This window comes from Propithecus coquereli, unplaced genomic scaffold (genome assembly GCF_000956105.1).
Source record: "Propithecus coquereli isolate 6110/MARCELLA unplaced genomic scaffold, Pcoq_1.0 Scaffold33, whole genome shotgun sequence".
Lineage (NCBI taxonomy): Eukaryota > Metazoa > Chordata > Mammalia > Primates > Indriidae > Propithecus > Propithecus coquereli.
This window is the reverse complement of record NW_012148952.1, coordinates 5,792,168-5,817,178: the sequence shown is the minus strand read 5'-3', so window position 1 is coordinate 5,817,178 and position 25,011 is coordinate 5,792,168. Positions and strand designations below refer to the sequence as shown.

Below are 25,011 nucleotides of genomic sequence, written 5' to 3'. Positions count from 1 at the left end.
AAAATGAGATAATAAAATGAGTTAACAGCTTATCAGGCATCTTCCTTTGAAAGTGAGGCTGTTTACAACATCAGGAAACTGATGTTTGTTATATCCCCAATACAGGCTTTTGAATTCCACAATTTAAGGCTTTCTTCAATTTGATGCAGTTTTCATATCTTTATTGTAAACTATCTGTGGCCATTTCTCAAGAGCTCTCTTTCAATCCAAAGATTCTCTAAAGGCACGTTTCAGGACACACAATGTATGCCCTTAAGACACATAGGGACCAACAGTGATAATGTGCTCATTGAGACCAGAGGAGGTGTGGAAGCACATACTGCAGTGAAGGCAGAGGCAAAACTGGGTGACAGAATGACGGTGCAGCATCTGAGAATCACTTTGTAAATGATGCCTAAGTTACCACAGGAAAAAGCCATCAATAAATCTGGGACATTTTTATTAGGCTTACCACTACTCTTACTTACTAGTCAATTATCCATAACTGGCTATTATCAGGGAATCTGAGAATCAGGATTAGATATTACCAAAGAAAACAGGTACTACTACTTTTTCCTTTAAGACAGGTGCGGATGACCTGTGAGTAATGCTTCATTTCCACCCAAAGGGTAAAAAAGTAATCACTATTTTCTCGTAAAAAATGGTCTACTGCATGCTGGGTCAATCCCTGTATATGATGAACCTTCTCAGCAGTGAAGGTAAATCAGCCACAGATCAGAATTAAGGCCTCCCTGGCAGGTACTTGGCCTGGAGCTGCATGCTGGTGCTTCTGACAATGAATCAAGAATCACCCAACATGGAATTATTCCTGCTCTCAGAATTTGTCATTGTTAGAACTTAACCTTAAAAGATAAAATGTGATTCTGTCAGATACAAATATCACAGTTGCTAATCCTGTGAATGAGAAATTAAATGATATGAGGATGATTTTATCCACAGAAACAGCAACTCTAGGTGTGATCATTTGCCAAGGAAGCAGATTTTATGTTTATTCTTAGCACCGGGGTAATTAGTAGACACTGCCTAGATTGATGAAAATGCAACCAGTGATTTGACTCTGCAAAAGGCCACAAAGTACTTTTTTACTAAACTAAAAATGATCATTAAAATTACTAAAACAATTTTATTTAAAACATATGAAGCTGTTTTATTTAAAACTATTCTTACCAATGAGCGATTTTGTCTCAGCTGAAAGCTTGCTGGTAAATCTTCCCAAAGGTCTAATTTTATATCCAAAGGAATGAAATTACAGTTCATCTGTTTTCCATCCTGATTATAGATTACAGAGACATTATTAATCCATTTTTGTGTAGGCATTTGTAATAATTTAAAAGAAAGTAATTATATTACGGCATAACATGCCCTGTCTCCCAAGAGACAAACTACAGTTTATCTAGACAAGGTCTATCCCACAGGGCTCCCCTGCGGGGCGGTGGGCCAGGAGGGAGGCAGGCTCTCTGCTGAGCTCTCTGTGCCGCCACTGCCTGTGCCTAACCAGAGCCTTATGCCTTCAGCCTGGAATGCTGTTTACTACCCTGTCACATTCTGCTCTACTGCCTAATCTCAAAAACAAGTATCAAAACAATAATACTGGACACTGCAAATCAATACAGAAGAATATCACATCCTAAAAGTTAACAGTAGCATGTCCACTCCCAAATCTCAAATAAACACATTTATAATCATTGACAATGTTAAGTATCACATCAAAGAAGGACGTCAAGGAATAATCTGAATAACCTTCCCCAAATGGGTTCATGTACCTGTCCATTGTTACAGAGCAAGGAAGAAGGGAGGAAGAATAATTCTAAAGAAATTATTTTAAAATTTGCTCCCCGAAAGCAATGTCGCAAAGTTAGTCCATGAGGACTCTGCCAATCTACCACCTGGAGAGTAAGCAGGAGTGTGTTTAGGTTCCAACGATCAGCTGCACAATATCCTGAAATCTTAAGAATAAAAAGTAACCACATACAGGGCTGTAGTCAGTTAAACATGAGTAGAGGTATTTCTCTTATAAAGGGGAAGAAGAACCTCTCACACGAGAATCTATTAAATGAATAATAGTGGAACTCATATTCTAATTCTCTCGGCCAAAAAGAAATGCTACAGCTCCCACTACTTGGGAAAAAAACCACAAAAAGTACTTACATATTGAGTAAAGTTTAAATATATAATTATAATATATAGTTTTTTTTTTTTTTTTGAGACAGAGTCTCACTGTGTTGCCCAGGCTAGAGTGCCGTGGCGTTAGCCTAGCTCACAGAAACCTCAAACTCCTGGGCTCAAGCGATCCTTCCTGCCTCAGCCTCCCGAGTAGCTGGGACTACAGGCATGTGCCACCATGCCTGGCTAATTTTTTCTATATATTTTTAGTTGTCTGATTAATTTCTTTCTATTTTTAGTAGAGACGGGGTCTCGCTCTTGCTCAGGCTGGTTTCGAACTCCTGAGCTCAAACAATGCGCCCGCCTCGGCCTTCCAGAGAGCTAGGATTACAGGCGTGAGCCACCGCGCCCGGCCTAATTATAATATATAGTTCTAAACCCTGAGTTAGACTTGGGATTTTGGCTGAAATGAATAGTTTTAAGACAACACAGGATGCTAAATGTCTGTTACTGCTCTTCCTTTTAAGGGGTGTTCTTTTAGGCAGTCACCTAGGCTTTTTATCCAAATTTCTACTTCTAGATTTTACTTTAGCTCTTCTAAAGTGAAAAGGAAAGTTTTCATCTCAACTCCACTGTACCTGCAAAAAGACAGGTTAACATTTCATCTACTTAGAGTCTTGTGTTTAGAAAATTAACTGAGTGATAACATTTTATGATACAGGGATGTGTAACAGTCATAAAAATACATTTGAGGCCATTAACAGAGACGTCAAGGAGGTGCGGTGGTCCATGCTACATAGGCTGGGTGGCAGAGCCAGAATACCGGTCAGCGAGGCTGTTGCTCTCGTTTAGTTTGGCATGCTCTACGCTCTACCTGGAGTTTACAGTTTCTCTCCCTATCTCCACCCAAAGAGGGATAAAACACTGATCAGATGATCCAGGAGGCAGATGTTTCACTATACAGAGTATAGGCTAAGTCCTTAAGGAGTTTAAGGGCTTCTGAATTCCTGTGGTGTGCTCTGTCTGGTGTCTGCTGTTGGCTTATCTACTTTCAAGCTCATCTGGGGACCACTTCTCTGTTCCTCTCATGTGATGGTCTAAGCAGCACAGCCTACAGCTCCTCCGACACAAGTGATGAGGATGGCTCAGGCACTGAGCAGAGGAGTTATTGGTACTCTCTGTAGTCTGGGTCACCATTGGAGTCTAGTGGCTCCACATGGTAGACTGGGCTGCAAGCCTACCAGAGGAGTATTGTGCCTGGCTTGGCTATTGGTGTCTCTCTCAGCTTTGGTCCCATGGTGGAGGCTGCGGGGGATCTTGGTGTTCATGATCTAGCCTTCTCTTCTTTTTTTTTTTTTTTTTTGAGACAGAGTCTCACTTTGTTGCCCGGGCTAGAGTGCCGTGGCGTCAGCCTAGCTCACAGCAACCTCAAACTCCTGGGCTCAAGCAATCCTACTGCCTCAGCCTCCCGAGTAGCTGGGACTACAGGCATGCGCCACCATGCCCGGCTAATTTTTTCTATATATTTTTAGCTGTCCAATTAATTTCTTTCTATCTTTGGTAGAGATGGGGTCTCGCTCTTGCTCAGGCTGGTCTCGAACTCCTGAGCTCAAACAATCCGCCCGCCTCGGCCTCCCAGAGTGCTAGGATTACAGGCATGAGCCACCACGCCCGGCCTAGCCTTCTCTTCTTAACCGAAGATGATTACATGGCACATCATCTATCTATATCTATATTTCGTTTAGTAGAAAAATCTATAACTGAAAGTTTGGTTATCTCTAACATATCTTTTAACATACCAATAAAATGGACCACAAGTTTAAAAAGTTACAAATATTATAAAGATTAGAAATTTGCAATTGTAGACCAAGTAATAGATTCATAATCTCAGCAATTTTTTCCTCAAATACTCACACTACTTTACCTAGGCCATAGATTCTTACATGATACCTGAGATCCTTCCAGAGGTGCCACAAAGTCAGAAGCATTTTCATATTAATAGTAAGATATTAATACTATTTTTCTCTCTCATTCTCTCACAAATGTATGGTAAAGTTTTTCCAGTGGGTACATGATGTGATATCTCAACAAACTGAATGCAGAGGCAGATATGAGAATCCCATTGTCTTCTATTAAGACTTTAGAGAAAATTGCTAAAAATGTAAAACAATAATACTCTTCTCATTAAATATATTTTGCCTTAGAAAAGATAATTATTTTTACTAAAATGTTGTTTATATAAATATATAATGGGTTTATTATTGCTACTTTTAAGTGAATAAATGAATATATTTAAGAGCCTCCATTTTAATTTCAAATATAGGAAATATCAATAGATATAACCCATATAAACAAAAGCTCTCTGGGGCTGGGCACAGTGGCTCATGCCTATAATCTCAGCACTTTGGGAGGCTGAGATTGAGGTGGGGATCACTTGAAGCCAGGAGTTGGAGACCAGCCTGGGCAACACAGTGAGATCCAGTCTCTATATTAAAAAGAAATTGGCTAGGTGTGGTGGTGTGCTACTTGGTAGGCTGAGGTGGAAGGATTCCTTGATCCCAGGAGATTGAGATTACCATGAGCTATAACGCCACTGCACTCTAGTCCGGGCGACAGAGTGAGAGCCTGTCTCTAAAACAAAAAAAAAAAATTTCGGGCACTGCAAAGCTAGGCTATAGCAGGAATCAGCAATCATATGACAAAAGCTTCCTAGAATTTACTCAATATGAATAAGCAGGTCTACTGCTGCTCCTGTTGCTACAAATGAGCAGTGCAGGAGCTACATTTATTGAGAGTTCATGCTGGCTAGGCACTGTGCTAAGCGCTTCGCAGGACTCAGCTCATTTTATCCTTGCAACAGATCCTCTCCATATTCTATAGTTGAGGAAACTGAAGCACAGAGCACTTGAGTAAAGTGTCCAAGACTACACAGTTAGTAACAGATTTGAGTTGAAGCAGTCTGGCCTTGAGGTCTATATTCTCAATGATTACATTGTTTTGTCTCTCATGGTCTTTAGATTTTACACAGGAATTGAGAAATTAGCTTCAAGAAGGCAAATAATTAGATGCTTGTCTCATTGTTAATAAAACTAAATATTTCCATTGAAAAATGAAAAAAGGAAGTCATTTTTATGTTTCAAGCTACAGAATTGCATGATGCTTACCTCAGTATAGAGGTGAATCCGGTCAGTGTTCTTACTTGCACAAAACATTAAGGTGTCATACACTGGCAAAGTGTCTGAACTCTTCAACTGTTCTAATAAAGAAGAAAAAAGAGAACCTGAGGCTCTCTAAAATAGCTTATTTTAATCTTCTGTAGGTTAGAATGATGAAATAGCTATGTAAAAAATATCAGTATTCTTTGACAAAGAAGGTGTGTCTAGGCTTGAAATAAAACTACCGTGATAGGCAATCTAAGAACATATCAGCTTAGGTGGCACTAGTTGCTTCACATTTTTGCTAATGACCTAACAAGAAACAAACAGATTCAGAATTAGCTGAAAAAAATACAAGTTAGACATAGGAAGGATTTCTTGTCAACAAGAATTGTTATTGATCTTGAAGGAGTTTAGAATCTATCCCTTTTGCTAGGGTGGATTTGAGTTGAGACTGAATGGGCACCATTTTGATTATCAGCAGCAATACAGCTATGTTGAGGGCCACTTATGCCTGATTCCCTATGCCCTGATGCCGCACATGCACAAAAGGAGATGAGTAGACAAGCTTCTTTTCTAATAATCTTTTCTTATTTAGCCCTTTCTCAGTCTTACTGTCCAATTTATTCTTCAAGGGAGAAAGGATTATCAAAGCTGGTCTAAATAATAATTATAGTTAACACTTAGCAAACACATAGAATGTGCTAGGCACTCCTCTAAGTACATATAGTAACACCTCTTAGAAATAAATAGTGCATTTTACACAAGAGGAAACTGAGGCACATTAACTTGCCCAGGGTCACACCAGTAGTAAGAGGATTTAAACTCAGTAATCTAGTTCCAGAGCCTGTGCTCTTAACCTCTGTCATAGTTCCTCCATGACCTTTTTAATTACTTTCTCAGATGCAGAAATCTATGATGATTTGTGTTTGTTTTGTTTTTTCTTTTTGTTTTTAAGAGACACAGTCTTGTTCTATCATCCAGGTTGGAGTGTAGTGGCATGATCATAGCTCCCTGCAGCCTTGAACTCCTGGGCTCAAGTGATCCTGCTGCCTCAGCCTCTCAAGTAGCTAGACTATAGGTGCATGCTACCATATTTGGCGAATTTTCTTATTTTTCGTGTAGAGACGGGGTCTCGCTATGTTGCCCAGGCTGGTCTCAAACTCCTGGCCTCAAGCAATCTTCTCGCCTTGGCCTCCCAAACTGTTGGGATTACAGGTGTGAGCCACTGTGCCTGGCCAACACTTCATTTTAAGGCTATGAATCTGACTCCAAATTTTATCAGTGTTTAAAAGCAACTATTAATAACCTAAAGAAAAACTTTAGTAGTCTCATCACAACAATTTTGGGTTTATTTTAATAAGAATATCTATCTGTAGGTTACTGTGGTCACTAAATGAGTAACAAGAAAAATAACCCAAAAGTACTCATAGGCTTTTGCCAGCTGGCCCATAAAAGATAGTGATGTATGCCATACAGGCTGGTATTTGCTAACCATCACAGCTATAAATAATGAATGGAATCAACCAAAAAGTAAATAAATGTGAAACATTACAAAGTTGGTTCCAAATGCAGTCATGATTCATATAGCCTTGAAATTATGTTCCTTAAAAACATTTTTTTCCAAAAAAACTTTTTAAAAATATGCTAATTAAGTATAGCCATCTAAAAGAATTTTTGTGTAAAGGATTAACGATATGCTAAGCGGCTGTTAATCATCTGTCGATCTTACTGTTTTGTCCATAAGCACCTCCCAAACATCAAAACAGCACGTTCACTGTGTGAATGGGCGAGGCTTAGTGGAGGCTGGGCAGCAGGCCTGGTGGCAGCACATGCAGCTATTTATCGGTTTTGCTCTATGTGTAATGTCTGAATGCCAACAGACACACTCAGCTCTTGTAGCCATCTGGCGTTTAAGCATGTGGTTACAAATGGTTGGTGTTTTTAATATAAAAGGGAATAAAAGGAACCTGGAACAAGGTAGTAAATTGCAAATCTAATAACGGTATTACGTATTAAAGTATGTAGCTATTATTTGGATGCTAGAGATGGAAACAAGACTTACCATTACCTGGCTGGGGTGTAAATCTGTCTTCCCTTTGAATTTTTGATGTTTCTTCCTTGCTCTCAGCCAACTGGTCAGGTTCTGACTGTGCAAGGACTTGTTTTTCACAGTCTGAGCTAGTTTGAACTTTTTTGGACGTGTTTTTCTGAGAATCATCCTTCTCACTTTTGTTTTTATCCTGGATGTGGTTGAGGCTATCTATATGTACAATTATTAAAATCGAACAATAATTTACATTTAAAAGTACAGTTTAAAAAGTCACAGCTATGTTTTATAAAAAGAAACAAAGTTAATAATGTTTGTTCCTTCTTTTAAAACATAAATCAGGAACCTACTATACACCCAGTACTAGTCTAGGTGCTGAAGAGACAGCAAGGAGCAAGACAGGTAAGTGCTTGCCTCCTGGAGATTCCATTCTAAGTGGCAGAGATAGACAATAGCGTAAACAAATAAATAAACAACACAACAAAGGTTTTGTGAGTAAGGGGTTGCAGGGAGTACTACCATAGCAAAAGTCGTAAGGGACAAGCTCTCAGGAGTCCCATTTGATTTGAGAGCTGTTCAGGAATCTAGGAAGCCTGGCCTCAGGGCCTATATTCTTGAATTAGATTCTAAATATAACTGTAAGCTATTATACAGTGTTAGGCAAAGGAATAAACATGATCTAAGTTTTTAAAGGATCGCTCTGGCTGCTGTGCACAGAAGGATCACAACGAGGGAGACTAGTATGGAAGCTATTAATGTCTGGGAAAAAGATGATGGTGGCTTGCGTAGGATGGTAGCAATAACGTGCCTGGAATCAAGATTTATTCTGGAGGTTACTTGATGGATTGAGTGTAGAAGTCAAGGAAGATATCAAGGACACTGCCTAGGTTTTTAGCATAACGTAGTAAAGATCAAAGAAGAGAAGATTTGGGTGTTAGATGTGGCAGTGGTGATGAATTGAGAGTTCTATTTTGGACGTGTTAAGCCTGAGGAATCCATAGGACACCCAGGTGAAGATGTTACACAGGCCAATGGATAGATCCAGCCTGGAATTCGAGTGGGAGATAAAAATTTGGACGATATGAGGTATAAGATATTGTATGAAATACAGATGTTAAGAACAAAGCACAAAAGAAGTGCTACATACTGACAAATATTAGCATTCAATATCTACTATACCAAATTTTCTCTACTGCACTAGAGACTGTATTAGTAACCTTTGTAGTCTGTAACATTCTACTATTGCTCTTCTAAGTTTCTGAATTCTACTCTTTCCTCAAAGTGTTATATGGAAGGCATTACTTAAAAATTTAGATGAATTAGAATTAATTTCGCTTTTCAGTACTGTTGGGGGGCATCCAAATCAAGATTGCCAATTTATAGTAATGTAAATCTAATAATTATAACTTTTTTATATAGTAATATCATTGTTACTTAGAATATTTCTCTCTAATCAGAAACTTTTATATTCAAAAAAGGTAGTCAGGTTTTTTTTTAAGTTGCTTGACAGGTTGCTTATTATTAAATAATGCATCTAGGAACTTTCATTGTTGCTCTTGGTATCACAGAGGAAAAATCAGAACAATAAAACCCATATTAAACTATGATTTTTGTTGCTAAATCTCTCAAGGTATATACTTAATGTGAACGGACATTATTTTATAGTCACGATATACTTTATTTTTATTCCCTGTAGCAGTTGGGAATTGCATGGGATCATGCTAATTGTGGTAGGGATATTACACAGAAAAAACTTGTGATTCCAATTTAGTTCATAGACAACAGGCGTCCACATTACAAATATAACCGCCCAGATGGCAGACTTGTCAATTTTGGTAGGAGCACCCAGAAGTGAAAGAGGGAAGATTCGGCTCCTGATTAAATTTTCCTTCAGATCAGAACTAAGATAGAGAGGAAAGCAAGGCAGGAAGAAGGAATTGCAATACCGGAGTTTATATCTTAGCTGAGTCTTGGTCAATGTCAATATTCTGAAGAATTAATGTATGATGGAAAATTGGATGTGTAAAATTATTACAGTTGATAAAATAAAATGAGTACTTCCAGTTTCCAAAATTGTCAACTGGGCATTTTTCATTACCATAAAAATGCTCTCTAAAATTGGAAACAAAAGAAAACTAATGATCTTTTTTTTATAACAACCATGGGTATTAATAACCATTTCAGAAACTAAACATTAGGAAATGGCATATCATGCTATAAAAACATACCTGAGGTAAGTTTATGATTTCTGACTTTGTTTTAGAAACAGATGAACCCATAAAACAGACATCAAATTGGTTCTTAAAAGAAGATCCATAAATGAATTTTGATAATTTGTCAAGAAAGAAAAATGGCACAATGTATACTGACTAGACAAAGAAGCTACACTGGATTATTTTGCTATTTAAACATAAAAATAATCTATAATTTCCTTAAAAACAAGTATTATCTACAGAGGAAAGAAAACAGCAGGTCTATGACTATAAGGCATATTTGCTACCATAGTAACAGAGCTTCTTTTCCTACCCACTGAATTCACATCCTGCTGACATTAATCAGAAATGTCCATTTGTGCCAAATTAATGCCATATCACAGACGCTTGGGGATATAAATTCTTGACAGAACTGGGAGATTTGCACATTCCACAAGGGATAAATTCAGTCTTCACTATGTGAAGTTCTTACTCCAGTTTAAAAGCTAAAGTCGTGCTGAGTCACACTAACCTTTGATAACAGCAGTCTCTAAAAGCACAGGTTATCCAAAGACACCACTGCCAGCCCCCACCTCCATGGTCACCTTCTGTGTACTCACCAGCACTGCCTTGAGGATTCTCACACATTTCACAATAAGGTAACACTGAATTATTGATATAGGTACAGAAACTACACTGCCAGCCTTCTCTAGGAACAGCTAGGGTGGTTGACTGGGCCTTGGCTTCATGGACACTGTCCATGAGTGGAGCTTTGGTTTGCCTGGGCCATGATGGTGTCTCCTCAGAGGCACTGCAGTGGTCGTTGGTGGCAACCGATTTAAATCTTTTAGCTTCAGATTCAAAATCTCTTTCATAATCAGTGGTATCTTTTGCAACTATTTTTCTGTGGTCTGATGCCACTATAGTTTTTTTTTCCCGGAATATCCTTGATTCATCACAGGAGGTCACCAACTGTCTTTTTTTTGGTTTTGGTAAAAAGAATGATCGAATATCATGCTGTTTTTCTTTTTCGAACTAGGAAAAAAGTAAATAATTAAAGTAAGAAACAATATGTTCTTCTTAAATGAAAGAACTTGACAAAATAATTTCATTAACTATATTGCCTTACCCTCTGAATACCTTTTTGAAAATGAATTCAATTATGCTATGGCTTTTCATATATACATACATACAAAATATCATTAACACATCCATGTATTTTCTATGTCTAACTTTTTTCTTAGCACTTACTAGGTACCAAGCACTTTACACACATTAACTCATTTAATCCTCATGTCAGCTCTGTGAGGTAGGTACTATTATTATTTCCATATTGCAGATGAGGAAACTGACATTTTAGAGAGGTAATTTGGTTAGAGAATTTATATAATAAAAATATACTTCATAACCTATCTGCCCTAGGTATATATGTCAGGAAAGGAAGCAATTATGTATTTAAATATTTCAAGTCAATGAAGAACCTAGAAAAATGCTTTGATACCCAAACTATAAATACAATGTTCATAAACAATGTTATTCATATTAAAATGTTTACTTGACCAGGAAGCACTTTTCAAACAACATTAAAGCTATTAATTAGAACAGCTTCTTTAACAGACACATTTTAATAATTATCTCATTTTCAAGAAACATGTACATATTTTTGTCTATGAATAGCTACATCGTTATCTCATGGTTTTCATCTTTTCAATGTGTACATCTCATTTTCCTAATTAGAGAAAGGAGGATCCCTGTCTTCTCGAATGATTAACTATCAGTTAAGGTAAATTAAAGGAGTTAATTTTAGAGAAATACGCCTAGGAGTGAAATTGGGAACTATGTTAGACACACATTATGGCAGACTACATCTCCAAATGTGGCCACACCAACTCTTATCTCATCTCACATGCTCTTTTCACAATGTAACATTGACATGCCTCCATTCAGAGGTGGGGTCCATGTTCTTCTCCGTTGAAGCTGAGTGGACTTTTATAACTGTCTCACCCAAAAGAATGCAGTTACAGTGGATGGGGAACCTCTGGCCTTCTGGATCCTTGCATGCGGCCTTTGACTGAATGCAAAGTTTGGATTCGATCGAGAGGCCACAGTTGGGGATCTGGAGGACCACATGTCACAGTATGACTTCTACTTGGGTGACTCTCTCTCTCTCTCTCTCTCTCTCTCTCCCTTTTTTCTCTCTTGACATGCATGCCTTTGCAACCTAGCCATTATGGTATGGGAAGCCCAAGCCACATGGAGAAATCATGTCTGGTGTTCCAGCTAATAGCCCCAGAAAGGTCCCCAGGGGACAGCCAGCATCAGTTGCTAGATATCTTAGTAAACAAGCCTTCAGATGTTTCCAGCCTCTAGTCCTAGGGTCTTCCAGCAAAGGCCACAGTCATTGTGGAGTAGACTTGCCATCCCTGTTATTGAATCCCGTACCCACAGAAACTATGAGAAATAATACATGGCTATTGTTGTTTTAAGGCACTGAGTTTTAGAGCAATTTGTTATGCAATGATAGATAACTAAAACGGACACTGTAGATAATGATAGCAAAATACCATACATTGTAAAGAGATATTTTACATAATGAATCTTATTTGTACTTCTTTGTAGTACTGTGTAAGAAAGAAAGATTTAGAAAATTTGTAGAGATAGAAAGACCAACTTCATGAAACCTTGTCAATTCATTACAGTGGATGTCTACTGCAACCAACTAGACAAAATGATGAGGAGGGTGCAATTAAGCAGCCGAGACTGGTCAATAGAGACAGGCAAATCCTCTTGCAAGGCAATGCTCGACCACATGTCATGCAAACTGCACTGCTCGAACTACGGAAGCTGGACTTGGAAAGTCTCTGTTATCTACTGTATTCACCAGACCTGGCACCAACTGACTACCACTTCTTTCCAGGCTAGGCTTTGGACCATGTCTTGCAAGGAAAAATATTCAATTCTCAGCAAGCCATGGAAAACGCCTTTTGTGATTTCATTGCCACTCACTCTCCGGGCTTGCCATTCACTCTCCGGGCTTCCTCACTGCTGGCATAAACAAGCTACTGTTAACATGGCCAAACTGTGTGGATAGTTTAGATGAATACTTTGACTAATTGTACTGCTTCTTGTTTAAGGTATAATAAACTATTGATTCAAAATTGGACATTTCATATTTAATGATCTAATTTTTTTTTCAGTTACTGCAATTGGGAATACAGAAAGATAAATAGGTTCATTAGAAGGCAAAAAGATATAAGGAAACAGGTTCACTTTTAGACATGTATGAGAACTGATGGCTACCAGAGTGGAGGGTTCCAGGAAGTAGGTCTGGAGTCCAAGGGAAAGAGCCAACTGAATATCTGGGATTCACTGACATACATAAAATCACGAAATTGGATGTCATGACATATGGAGGTAGTTTAAGCAAGTAGGAAAAGGTGAAAGTCAAGGAGAGAAGGCAGGAGAACAACATGAAGGATGGAATGAGGCATAGAGATTCAGAAGAAAAACCAAAGGAAAAATCAGAAGGGTAGTGGTTTTAGCATGTGTCTTGGTTTCCCATTCATTATACTAGGTGTTCAGTAGGCACTTTTTTTTTTTAATTAATTTTTTTTTTAAGAGACGAGGTCTTGCCCAGGCAGGCCTTGAACTCCAGGGCTCAAGAGATCCTCTCGCTTCAGCCTCCTGAGTGACTGGGATTATAGCCACGCCCGCCACCATGCCCAGCATTCAGTAGACACTTTTAATCAAATAAACTCATGTCCTTCAGTCTGGGAGTTTTATTACTTTTTATTCCTCTGTCTTCTCATTCTGAATCTCTTATTAGGAAAAAAGCTTCTGAATGGATTATTTGATTTTCTTTTCTTTTTCCATCTCTTTATGTGTTCTACATTCTGGGTGATTTCTTCATCATCTCCCTTTCCTTCCTTATTGAATTGTTAATTGCTGATATTACAGTTTAATTTCTAAGAATTTGTCCCTGTTCTCTGATTTTTTGTCTCATTGCTGTTTCATGAGCGCAGTATTTTCTTTAACTTCTCTGTAGTTATTAATGATAGTTTTTGTTTTGTTTTCAAGTTTTCTTCAGCTCATTACATTGTCTCTATTTCTTTTGTACCCCATTCTTGGCTTGTATGTTTGTTTTGGTCTATTTTTCTCATGAGAGGCTTTTCTCAATGCCTGGTGGCCTTTTGCTGTCTACCTATATTAAAACAATAAGACATGAAAATGCTATCTGAAGTTCCATATGGGAGACTTCACTTTAGGGTCATCACTGACTGTTTTTTGGGGAGATCCCTTTTAGTCTCTGTAAGTTTTCTCTTGGTCCAGTCAGTCTCTCCAGAGAGGACACAATGCCAGCTAACAGGAAGCTGATTGGAGAGAGGTGCTAAAGATTTCACCATTAATTAAGGAGTCTTTCTTAATCTGATTGTTTTCGATTTGGTGCCTTACACACTCTCTCAACTGCCTCTCTTCCTAGATATACTTTTAAAAACATTTTTAAAGGGAAGCTAATAATACAAACTGAGGTCAGCACAGCTACATACATAAAATATGCAATAGGCTGCCATCACATACACTGAATACTGTTTAAATAATATCAGAATCTTTTGTCTCATTATACATTTTAAAGAATTTATTTCTTTAATGACTAACCTCTCGACAAGAAAAATAAAACAAAATTGTTTAAGATTTGCTAAAACAAAAGCAACCCTCCCAACAAAACAAAACAATGAAAGAAATCTTCTAAAAAAGGAGAATTTTCCAGCCCTTCAAATAACAGGCTTTACAGTAGATCTTCTTAATTAAGTTATTTAAGCTATTTTTAAAAGAATTTCTTTTACTATTTAAACAATGACTAATTTTGGAAAATAGCATTTGAGAAATTTTCATTATGTGCCAGAGGCAGGTTGAGAGGAAAGGTTAGCAGAGACGGACAGTAATCAGAAATTGACCTATACCTGTGATACTACGGGAGTTTACTAACAGTGCACAGGAGTAATCATATAGGTGCTGTTGTAAAACCACATGCCACTTTGGTAATAATAAATTGAAAATACAGCATGTAAAATCCAGAAAACAAGGGAGTGGTTAGAAAGGAAATTATTTTAATAATTTGGTGGACCAAAGGATACCACAGGAATACAATTTTAGCAAAAGGAGAGGGCAAGATTAGCAATGACTTTAGCTAATGTTACAGTGGCTAAATTGGACAATGATGAATGCTGTCACAGGTAGTAAACCTTACAAGTCGGTGTCCTGGCCACGGGGCTGCCAGAAGCTAGAAGGCCTAAAAGGAATAAAGATTTCCTCTCAGGTAATCAGTGAGAAACTGATCCATGTCATCAGTTATGCTTTCTGATTGTAGCCTCTGGGCAAACGGGCAGGAAGTTGGTTGAGGAGATTTCTTTGACATTTAGTAGCTATGACTAATAGAAAAACAGATGAGAAAATCTCTTTGACACATCCTAAAGATAATTATAGCTGCTAGATGGGAACAGAGAGGGGCTACTGGTTTATTGAATATGAATTCTTAACTTGGGGTCCATGTTCTTTTCACAAGCCCTAGTTTGGCCTTCAGTGAGCCTAGGAAGCCCCTGAAATTACCTATCAATGTAGTCTGCACTGTATGTGCATTTTGGGGGAGCAATTCTTTACTCTCTCTATAGTCTCAAAGGGATTCAGGATCCAACAAAGGTTAAGAGATTAGAATAAAACATCTCAAGATGCACTTGTGGTTTTAATAGCTCCATTCTTTCTTTAATTTTCTGTAGGTAAAGAGGGATTGAGAGTTCACATGGGAATACATACATGGGTGGTGAACCTCACTCTTTTTAAGGAGAAATAAATACATGAATTCTCTTACATATGTCATGAGAATCCATCTGGCTTCTCTCAAGTAATAATTCTTAAAAATGGAAGAATACCAACACAGAGTAACTCCTGGGCAAGCACGAAATGTGCTAGCTGAGCTCATTTATCACTGTAACTGGACTCCGAACAGCAACTCATAAGAGCACAAATGACACATGGAGTGTTCACGCAGTCAAAAAGGGGGAAACTGTTCATGAGGTGAGTAGCAGAAAGCACATAGATTCTAATGGCTAGGAAATTACTGTACGGCAGGACTCAAAGGACTTAAATGTCTCAGCTTAAAACAAAACACACTATCTTTGATGTTTTGAAACAGAGACATATTACCATTAACTCCTCATGGAGATTCCAACAGGTGTTTGGGACATGTCTGGTTAATAAAAGAAGAAAGTGACCTTTAACAAGATATTGATTTGTAGTCACAGATACTAAATATAAACATAAAATTTCTCTGTAAGATGCTTCTGATGACTTTTCTGTTATCCTTTTTTTATTAAACTGATTTTTTATAAAGTGTCCTCTTTTAGTGGAGTTGGTGGCACTCCTACAGCTGTCAGTGGATTAACTGATTAAAGCACCTGAGAAAAAGGCAGTAAGAAATAATTGCAAATGGAATGCTCCTCAAATAAATGCATATTTTCTAAAAATGTTAGATTTATCAACAACATGATTCCCTGCCCCTTAAAGGCAGGAGTAAGCTTTATCAGTCTCAGCAAAATAGACCAGAATCCTTGAATTACAACAGTCATATTGACAGATAAATATTCAGTGCCCATTGCTTTCAGGTTGTTATTTTAAAAATTAATTATTATTGTTATTAGCATTTACTAGATGTAAAGATGAGCAGGAAACACAGAAAGACAAAATATTTTTAAGGCCTAGTAAAACTTTACTAAATAGCAAGATTAAGCTACAAAGTCTTTTGTCTTTTGTAACTACATTCTTGCATTTAGAAAAGACATTATAGTAACAAGTTATGGACAAATATCCCAACTCACCATGACTGCCCTTGTAAAGAAATAACTTTATTAAATGATCTTTTTACTATGTGATAAATAAGGAACTTAGATGTAGGTATTTCTAATAGAAGTAGCAATCTAAGCCTATCGTAATTTATATCGCAAGGCTTAGGAGAAAAATACAGTTACATAAACATGCCTATGTCATAAGGAGTGTGGAAGATAGAAGAACATATTCCTCCCTTCGGTTATAGAGCTGACACTCATTTATTGTGTTTCTGTCTTTTGTTCAATATGGTTTTTTTAAAACAAAAGAAAAATATTGCTTTTGGTGAGTAATGCTGGGAATAAAAACTGCAAAATGCTTAAGATGGCAAAATGCATGTTTTTATCTGAAAGGTTCAGGGACCTAATCTGTTTGCTCTGTTTTGCACCATGGTATAACTACTGGTCTTTAGAGACAAATCCCCTGGCCATGATGATAGGATTAAAAGTCAGTTATTAGAACTGAAGAAGAGGGGAACAAAATCTAGTAAAACTCATAAAAAACAATAAAGCACTTCAAAGCTTGGTGCTATTCCAGGGAAGCACAGGCCACCAACAAAAGCACTGATGTCAGGTTTAATAGACTTTGATCAAAGGGTAGCTCTGGTAGGAACCATTACTGCCTCATGTCATTCGGCTCCTGTTCCTAACAGAATTAATAAACCTGTTTTACAAATGGGTGATTGGGACATCATGCTGGTCTCCTGAACCACAGATGATGGATGATTGGAGCTGGAACTAAAGAGCCCTCACTAACATTTGTAATCAAGCCAAAAAGAGTTTGTTTTCAAAGGATATGGAGTGACAGAAGTAGGGTTTTAATCATCTAACTAAAAAAATGATTTAAATTATCCTAAAAAAGAAATGACTAACTTTTTTTCAGATTTTCTAAAATGTTCCTTCCCATATAGTTGAATAAAATTGACAGTGACCTACTCTTAGGCACAACTAGTTTTTCTCTGTAGGCACAGAGAAAACAAAACAAAACAAAATAAAATGCCACTCCGGTTAAAAAAAAAAAAACAAAGTGGTAAAAAAGAAAATGTTATTACTTATTTTTAACAACGACATCAAAAATGGCACATGCAAATGTCTCTTCCAATAAGGACAATTAGAATTTATAGCACAATATTATATAATATAATGTACAGATCACCAGAATGTAACTCAGAGGGTTATACTAATCAACTGATACCTATTACTAGTGTGTGCCTATGTGCCATAATTTCTCTTCTAAGCTCTAGGCCTTACCTCTACATGTCTCTTGGACATCAGCTGAGGTTCAGAGGCACTGCAAACTCACGATGTCCTGAGTGAACTCTTCACCTCTGTTCTTAAGCCAGTGCCTCTCCCACCCTCAAAATCTCTTGGCTCTTTACTCCTTATCCAAATTAACTATAAAGTCCTCTGCTTGGAACCTTCAGTTTTAGACTAAACTGGATCTCTTGCCATTGCTTTAATTTGTCCTACCTGCATGCCTGTGGCTGTGGCGTTTCCCTTAAATGCCTGCTTCCATCCCTTCTATTCTTTGTGCACATGCTATTAGACAGGATTTCACCCAGGCCTCATTTTGTTGATCCTACCTCTGAAATGTCTGGAATTTTTTCCTCTCTATTATCACTATGGCTATTAGGAGTTCAGGGTGGGTGTAGTGCCCCAAATCCCCCCCAGGATATCCCTGACAAAGGAGCCTTATATGTACTAATAGCCTCATGAATAAAAAGGAACTGCCTTTATTAGTACACCTGTAAGTGCCTGATAGCACTAAAGTAAAATTTTAGTAAAAAGTATATTAAAGAACTTAGCTAGAACCAAAGGCCAAAATGGAACTTCCTACTTTTCACCCCAAATCTAGCAGCAGAGGAGGCAGTAGGGCCTGGCAAGGCAGGCTCTATTTCTCTGTTCAAGGTGGAGGCAGCAAGCACAGGAAAGGCATGCCTCCAGGGGGAACAGTAACCCACCCACCTTGAACTGGCCCAACCAAGTTCTCAGTCTCTGAAAATTAAGAGAAAGCCCAGGGAAGGAGTGGAGAGATAGAGATACCCTGAAACTGGATGGGAAGCTAGGCAGAAATACAGCCATGAATTGCTTAATAATGGAGATACGTTCTGAGAAATGCATCATGCATTGTTAGGCGATTTTCTTGTCCTGTGAACATCATAGAAGTACTTACACAAACCTAAATTGTATAGCCTACTACACCATACCTAGGCTATATGGTATAGCCTATTGCTCCTAGGCTACAAACCTGGACAGCATGTTACTGTACTGAATACTGTAGGCAACTGTAATGCAATGGTTAAGTTGTGTACCTAAACACACCTAAACACAGAAAAGGTAATGCATTGAGCTATGATGTTATGACAAATACAGTGTCACTAAGTGATAGGAGTTTTTCAGCTCCATTATAATCTTACGGGACTACGATGGTATATGTGGTCTGTAGTTGACTGAAATGTAATTATGCAGTGTATGACTGTAATTTGTTCCCCAAATACCACTGCATCTAAGAACTTTTGTCTCATCTCCTTCCCCTTCTTTTCCCACATTATTGCTAGGATTATCTTTTGAAAACAGAAATTGATCAATCAAGTTATTCATCTGCTTAAAAATTTCTAATGACACTACACACTTTAAGAAGAAAGTCACCCTTCTAGGCACGGCATGTGTGAGCTCCTCTCCATCTGGTTAGTGCCAAAGTTTTAGGCTTCCTCTCCTTCAATTCACTTCTTGTGTGCCCTAAGCTCACACATTTGTATAGACTTCCCATTCCCAGAACAACTGATATCTGTTAATATCACTGTGCTTTTCGCATGCTTTTGATGTTCCCTCTGCCTAAAACAGGACCAACTGCCCTTGAACTCGTCCTTCAAAATCCAGCTCGGAAATTTCCTAAGGGAAACTTTCCTAAATGCCCCAGGTAGTTATATATTCTGTCCTGTGCTCCCAGAGCCTGGTTTATATATTTCTATTTAAGATTCATTAGCCCCAAGAAACCAGTCCTTTAGCATATTCAGATACAAGAGATTCTGGACAAGAGAAATTTGGACTTTATGAATGCCATAGCTCTTGTGGTCAAATTTCTTTTTGCTGTTACCATTCATTCTACTAGACAATATGTAGGAAAAAAGATTATTTTTTATATGTATGAGATAATTTTTTATTTGTACTTCTTAGTCCACAGCAAAATAAGCATTTCATACAATGTTGGCATCTAATGAAAAATGCAGTTTGTTTTTGAATTTTGAGGGCATATTTTTAAATTTCATAGTTATACTGAAGAGCACTCCTCCTTAACTACATGCAGTTTTTTGTAGCAGACCAGCAACCATCCTGTATATTTTGAATGCAAATGTGGGTGTTTGAAATGTAAATTTGCTTTGGGTAAAGGATAGACTAGAAGCCCTTAAGGACAGCCAAGCAGAGGACTTAAGGATGGTTGTGAAGGAGAAAGGCTGTGCTGTGAGCCCAGCCAAAGATGCCAGCACAGAAGCAGGGTAGAAAGGTAAGTAAGGAGGGGGATGAAACTGCCCTTTATAAAATTAATAAAGGGCCGCATGGTGGGAACTGTGGTAGGGGCCTGAACTCTGCAAAGGTATGGGAAAAAATAGCAAACCACTGCTCCCTAGCTTGCTTTCCTATACTTGCTCACTACTGAGGAGTCACAGAACTGATGGTCATAAGATTCGCAGCTTTCTTAATCGCTTCTATAAATAACATCACTATTACAAAACCTAAGACTGGTCTTTGAGATATTTTCCAGATTCTACATTCGAGTGGACCAACAGATGCCAACCAGACCAGTGGCCATACTTGGGAAGCGACTCAAAAGGTCCTGGGACCCTCTGCCTGGAAATTGACTCAGCATAAGAAGACAATTTCTGCTTCCCAACCCTATGAGTTCAACCCCAGCTAATCAGCAGACCCAATTCTCTAGCTAGCCCTTTTTCTGCCAAACTATATTTAAAAACTCTGGCCCAAAAATATACAAGAAGATGGATTTGAGAAATTTCTCCTGTCTCCTCGCTTGGTGCCCTGCGATATTAAACTCTTTCTCTGCTGCAACCTCTGCTGTCTCAGTAAATTAGCTTCCTTCTGTGCAGTGGGCAATATAACCCAGCTGGGGCAGTAACAGAGAGGGGGAAGGAGCACTGGAAGATACTGAACTAAGAGAACATAAAATGAAAACTGTTAAGGGAAAGCAGAGACTACGGTTTGGGTGGAAGCAAGCGCTGCCAAGAAATGACCAGGAGTAGTGGTTCTGGCTGAATCTGGGAATTTCCTAGAGATTCATTTCAAAATGGAAAGATAACTACTGTTTGAAGTAATAAAATGGAAGCAGCTCTGGCTTACTGAGATTAGAAGAGAAGCCAAGCAGAAAGCAGACATGTTCTAAGCAGAAGCTGGACTCACTACCCACACTAAATTAGAGTCCTTTCCTTTGCTCATCTATGAATCATTTATGCACCAAGTTTCTCTTAGGATACTTTACATTTGTAAATAATGGATGAAAGGGACCTTAGAAGCCATCTAGTAATCTAGGGAGTCAAATGGCTAGATAAGTGATGTTGCTTAATATCCAATAGTGGAGAAAGGAGAAAAAGAGGATGAGAAAAGCCCTGAAAGAGGTTAAGGGAAGGGCCCAAATTCCCACAGCTAGAGCTGAAGGAAGGGATACCCTTTATGTGACAGTCACAAAATGAAAACCCAGAGAGAGAGGGAGCTTCCCTAACTGAATACTCCACTCAGTCTACTTTATTCAGAAACAGCCTTTCATCTCTCAGAAATAACAATATACACTAATATTATTTATATATTTCCCTCCTTCCATCTGGAGACTACCTACGTTATCACTCAATGGAAGCCACTGTAGGGAAATCAAAACACTTTAAGACCAAAAGAGTTACTTAGAAGTCATGCACATTCAGATGTAGAAGAAAGGAAGAAATAGTGGAAACTGGACTGACCACATCTGGGGCAGTGACCCTGGTAGTGGACTCCTAGGCAGGACAGCTCACTTTAGGGGGCAGCCAACTGGGCTGTGCAAAAGTACCTTTCCTTGTGATGGTGGAATTTTTTCTCTTCATCTGAGCTGGTCTTCAATTTGAGTTTTATTTGGGTGAATAAATACTATAATTTCTTTTAAAATGTACATATATCTAGAATGGGTAAAGAATTGTGTGAATTTGTGTAAATTAGCTTTATGCGGGGCATTATTCAAATGCTTAACAACAGGTATAACGGGGCATTCGCCAACACTGAGCTGAAGCAGAGTCCACATGGTGCAGGCTCAGGGGGAGGACCAGAGGTCCTGGTGGAGGCGGCTGAGGGAGTGCGAGGGGATGACAGAATGGCTGCTTGCGAACCACTACTAAAATATTTCAATATTTTAACAACTAGTACACTTATACTGGTGTACACTAGTAGAGTATTAGGCCTGATTCCACGCATTTTTTTTTTTTAATCCCAATAGTTAGTTATGTGGCAGAAAGAGAATTCTGATTAAGAGAGGCAGGAAAGAAAAGCTAATGTAATTCTAAAGGGCAATGAGCACCAGGGGAGAAAGAAGGCAAGAAATACTAAAACTAATACAAAAATTTTGTCTAGGAAATTTTTTTCTCATTCTCCTACTCTTCCTCTTCTTAACCACAGCTCTCCCAGGATCCATAATCATACTACTATTTTGCCCTAGGTCAATTCACAAAAAAACAATTTGCTAAAGCCCATATACTAAGTGACTTATTTGCTCAGTAAGCAATATGCTAAAAGTCAATTCACCTGAAATGCAATTCACTGAAGATCAATTTGTCAAATTTACCAAATTCATTGGTTTTCTAAAAATCATTTATAGGGTTCACAGCATTTTGCATATGATAGATTGGCAGAGTTAAGAAGACTATGGGGGGCCAGGCATGGTGGCTCACGCCTGTAATCCTAGCACTTTAGGAGGCCGAGGCGGGTGGATTGTTTGAGCTCAGGAGTTCGAAACCAGCCTGAGCAAGAGCAAGACCCCATCTCTACTAAAAATACAAAGAAATTAATCGGACAACTAAAAATATATAGAAAACATTAGCCGGGCATGGTGGCACATGCCTGTAGTCCCAGCTACTCGGGAGGCTGAGGCAGAAGGATTGCTTGAGCCCAGGAGTTTGAGGTTGCTGTGAGCTAGGCTGACGCCACGGCACTCTAGCCTGGGCAAAAGAGTGAGACTCTGTCTCAAAAAAAAAAAAAAAAAAAGACTATGGGGAACTACAGATCCAGGGTGCTGGGTCCCCCTGACTCTCCTGTCCTAAGTTTATCCCTCTTGTCCTTCAGGCTCACTTTCTGCTTGTGGGTCTTCTCCTCTTTGAGCCTTTTGGTCTCCCCTCCTCTGGGGTTGACAGGCTGGGCTGAGTCATGTGCTGACCAACACACACAAGCTGTTCTTCCCACAGTGGAACACCCCTCTTCTTTGCTCCAGCTCCCTCCAGCTGCAGCAGCAGGGAGCTGGGCCAGAGGTGAAATGAACATTCCTTAAAATGCTGACACTACAGAAATATCTACAAGCTGTTAAAGACCATCCAATTAGAAATCCTACACACTTTTTAGTTAAACAAGTATTTGATGACAAATGGCCAGTTTGGTTAATTTTGCAAAGTTTAACTGACAAAATTGGAGGCATCCTAAAAATACTAAATCTTGGAAAAAATTTTTTAAAGGCTTTTAAAAAGGATCAGAAAGAAATCAGTATAAATAGAAAAATTCCCATAGGAAATACTGAAATTCTGGCAATATTCAGAAGAAAAATGTTTTGATCAGTAGACTAAATTTCCTTAGGACCTTTCAACAAATTGAACATTTCTTAAAATACGTGAGGCTGGAGGGTGTAAAGACAGAGTGGTGAGAGGGTGTGCCCACCTGAAGTCAATCAAAGCATATTTCACTTGCTGGCCAAGCAACAAACAAATATATACCAACAAAGCAAAACAAATCAAAATAAACAAAGGATCCCTACAATTCTAAGATTACAATTTCTATCAAACTGTGTGCATATACAGACATACATTGGCAAATCTGCAAGGTAACACTAAACTATGAAACACACACGCCTTACTAACTCAAGAACATAAGATTTGGTACAGGTGATTTTTTTTTTTTAATGTTGTATCACAGATATATATTTTTCTTCAGACAAACATTTAAAAACAGTAAACATGTATATATATATATAGGAGAATATATTTCAGATTTTCAATGGCTACCTTAGAAATGAACTCTTAAACATGATTTGATAGTTGGGAAATTTTAGAGAAAGAACTGCCGCAAACCACAGTTTTATTTGTATATATTTTTAAATACCTAGGATTTCTATTAACTTTTTTGTGGATCAATATACACTAATATTATTTATATATTTCCCTCCTTCCATCTGGAGACTACCTACATTATCACTCAATGGAAGCCACTGTAGGGAAATCAAAACACTTTAAGACCAAAAGAGTTACTTAGAAGTCATGCACATTCAGATGTAGAAGAAAGGAAGAAATAGTGGAAACTGGACTGACCACATCTGGGGCAGTGACCCTGGTAGTGGACTCCTAGGCAGGACAGCTCACTTTAGGGGGCAGCCAACTGGGCTGTGCAAAAGTACCTTTCCTTGTGATGGTGGAATTTTTTCTCTTCATCTGAGCTGGTCTTCAATTTGAGTTTTATTTGGGTGAATAAATACTATAATTTCTTTTAAAATGTACATATATCTAGAATGGGTAAAGAATTGTGTGAATTTGTGTAAATTAGCTTTATGCGGGGCATTATTCAAATGCTTAACAACAGGTATAACGGGGCATTCGCCAACACTGAGCTGAAGCAGAGTCCACATGGTGCAGGCTCAGGGGGAGGACCAGAGGTCCTGGTGGAGGCGGCTGAGGGAGTGCGAGGGGATGACAGAATGGCTGCTTGCGAACCACTACTAAAATATTTCAATATTTTAACAACTAGTACACTTATACTGGTGTACACTAGTAGAGTATTAGGCCTGATTCCACGCATTTTTTTTTTTTAATCCCAATAGTTAGTTATGTGGCAGAAAGAGAATTCTGATTAAGAGAGGCAGGAAAGAAAAGCTAATGTAATTCTAAAGGGCAATGAGCACCAGGGGAGAAAGAAGGCAAGAAATACTAAAACTAATACAAAAATTTTGTCTAGGAAATTTTTTTCTCATTCTCCTACTCTTCCTCTTCTTAACCACAGCTCTCCCAGGATCCATAATCATACTACTATTTTGCCCTAGGTCAATTCACAAAAAAACAATTTGCTAAAGCCCATATACTAAGTGACTTATTTGCTCAGTAAGCAATATGCTAAAAGTCAATTCACCTGAAATGCAATTCACTGAAGATCAATTTGTCAAATTTACCAAATTCATTGGTTTTCTAAAAATCATTTATAGGGTTCACAGCATTTTGCATATGATAGATTGGCAGAGTTAAGAAGACTATGGGGGGCCAGGCATGGTGGCTCACGCCTGTAATCCTAGCACTTTAGGAGGCCGAGGCGGGTGGATTGTTTGAGCTCAGGAGTTCGAAACCAGCCTGAGCAAGAGCAAGACCCCATCTCTACTAAAAATACAAAGAAATTAATCGGACAACTAAAAA

At 38.3% G+C, this 25,011-nt stretch overlaps 1 protein-coding gene across 1 annotated transcript in view; it reads right to left on the bottom strand.

Moving 5' to 3' along the window:
- The window catches only part of ZRANB3 (zinc finger, RAN-binding domain containing 3), a 265,135-nt gene that overhangs the window by 31,253 nt on the left and 208,871 nt on the right, over positions 1-25,011 (bottom strand). Inside the window, exons 12-15 of the mRNA XM_012650504.1 lie at positions 10,121-10,535; positions 7,324-7,533; positions 5,268-5,359; positions 1,168-1,269 (exon numbers count right to left, since the gene is read on the bottom strand). Of these exons, the coding sequence (XP_012505958.1) occupies positions 1,168-1,269; positions 5,268-5,359; positions 7,324-7,533; positions 10,121-10,535 (819 nt within the window). The remainder of the gene's footprint in view (positions 1-1,167; positions 1,270-5,267; positions 5,360-7,323; positions 7,534-10,120; positions 10,536-25,011) is intronic.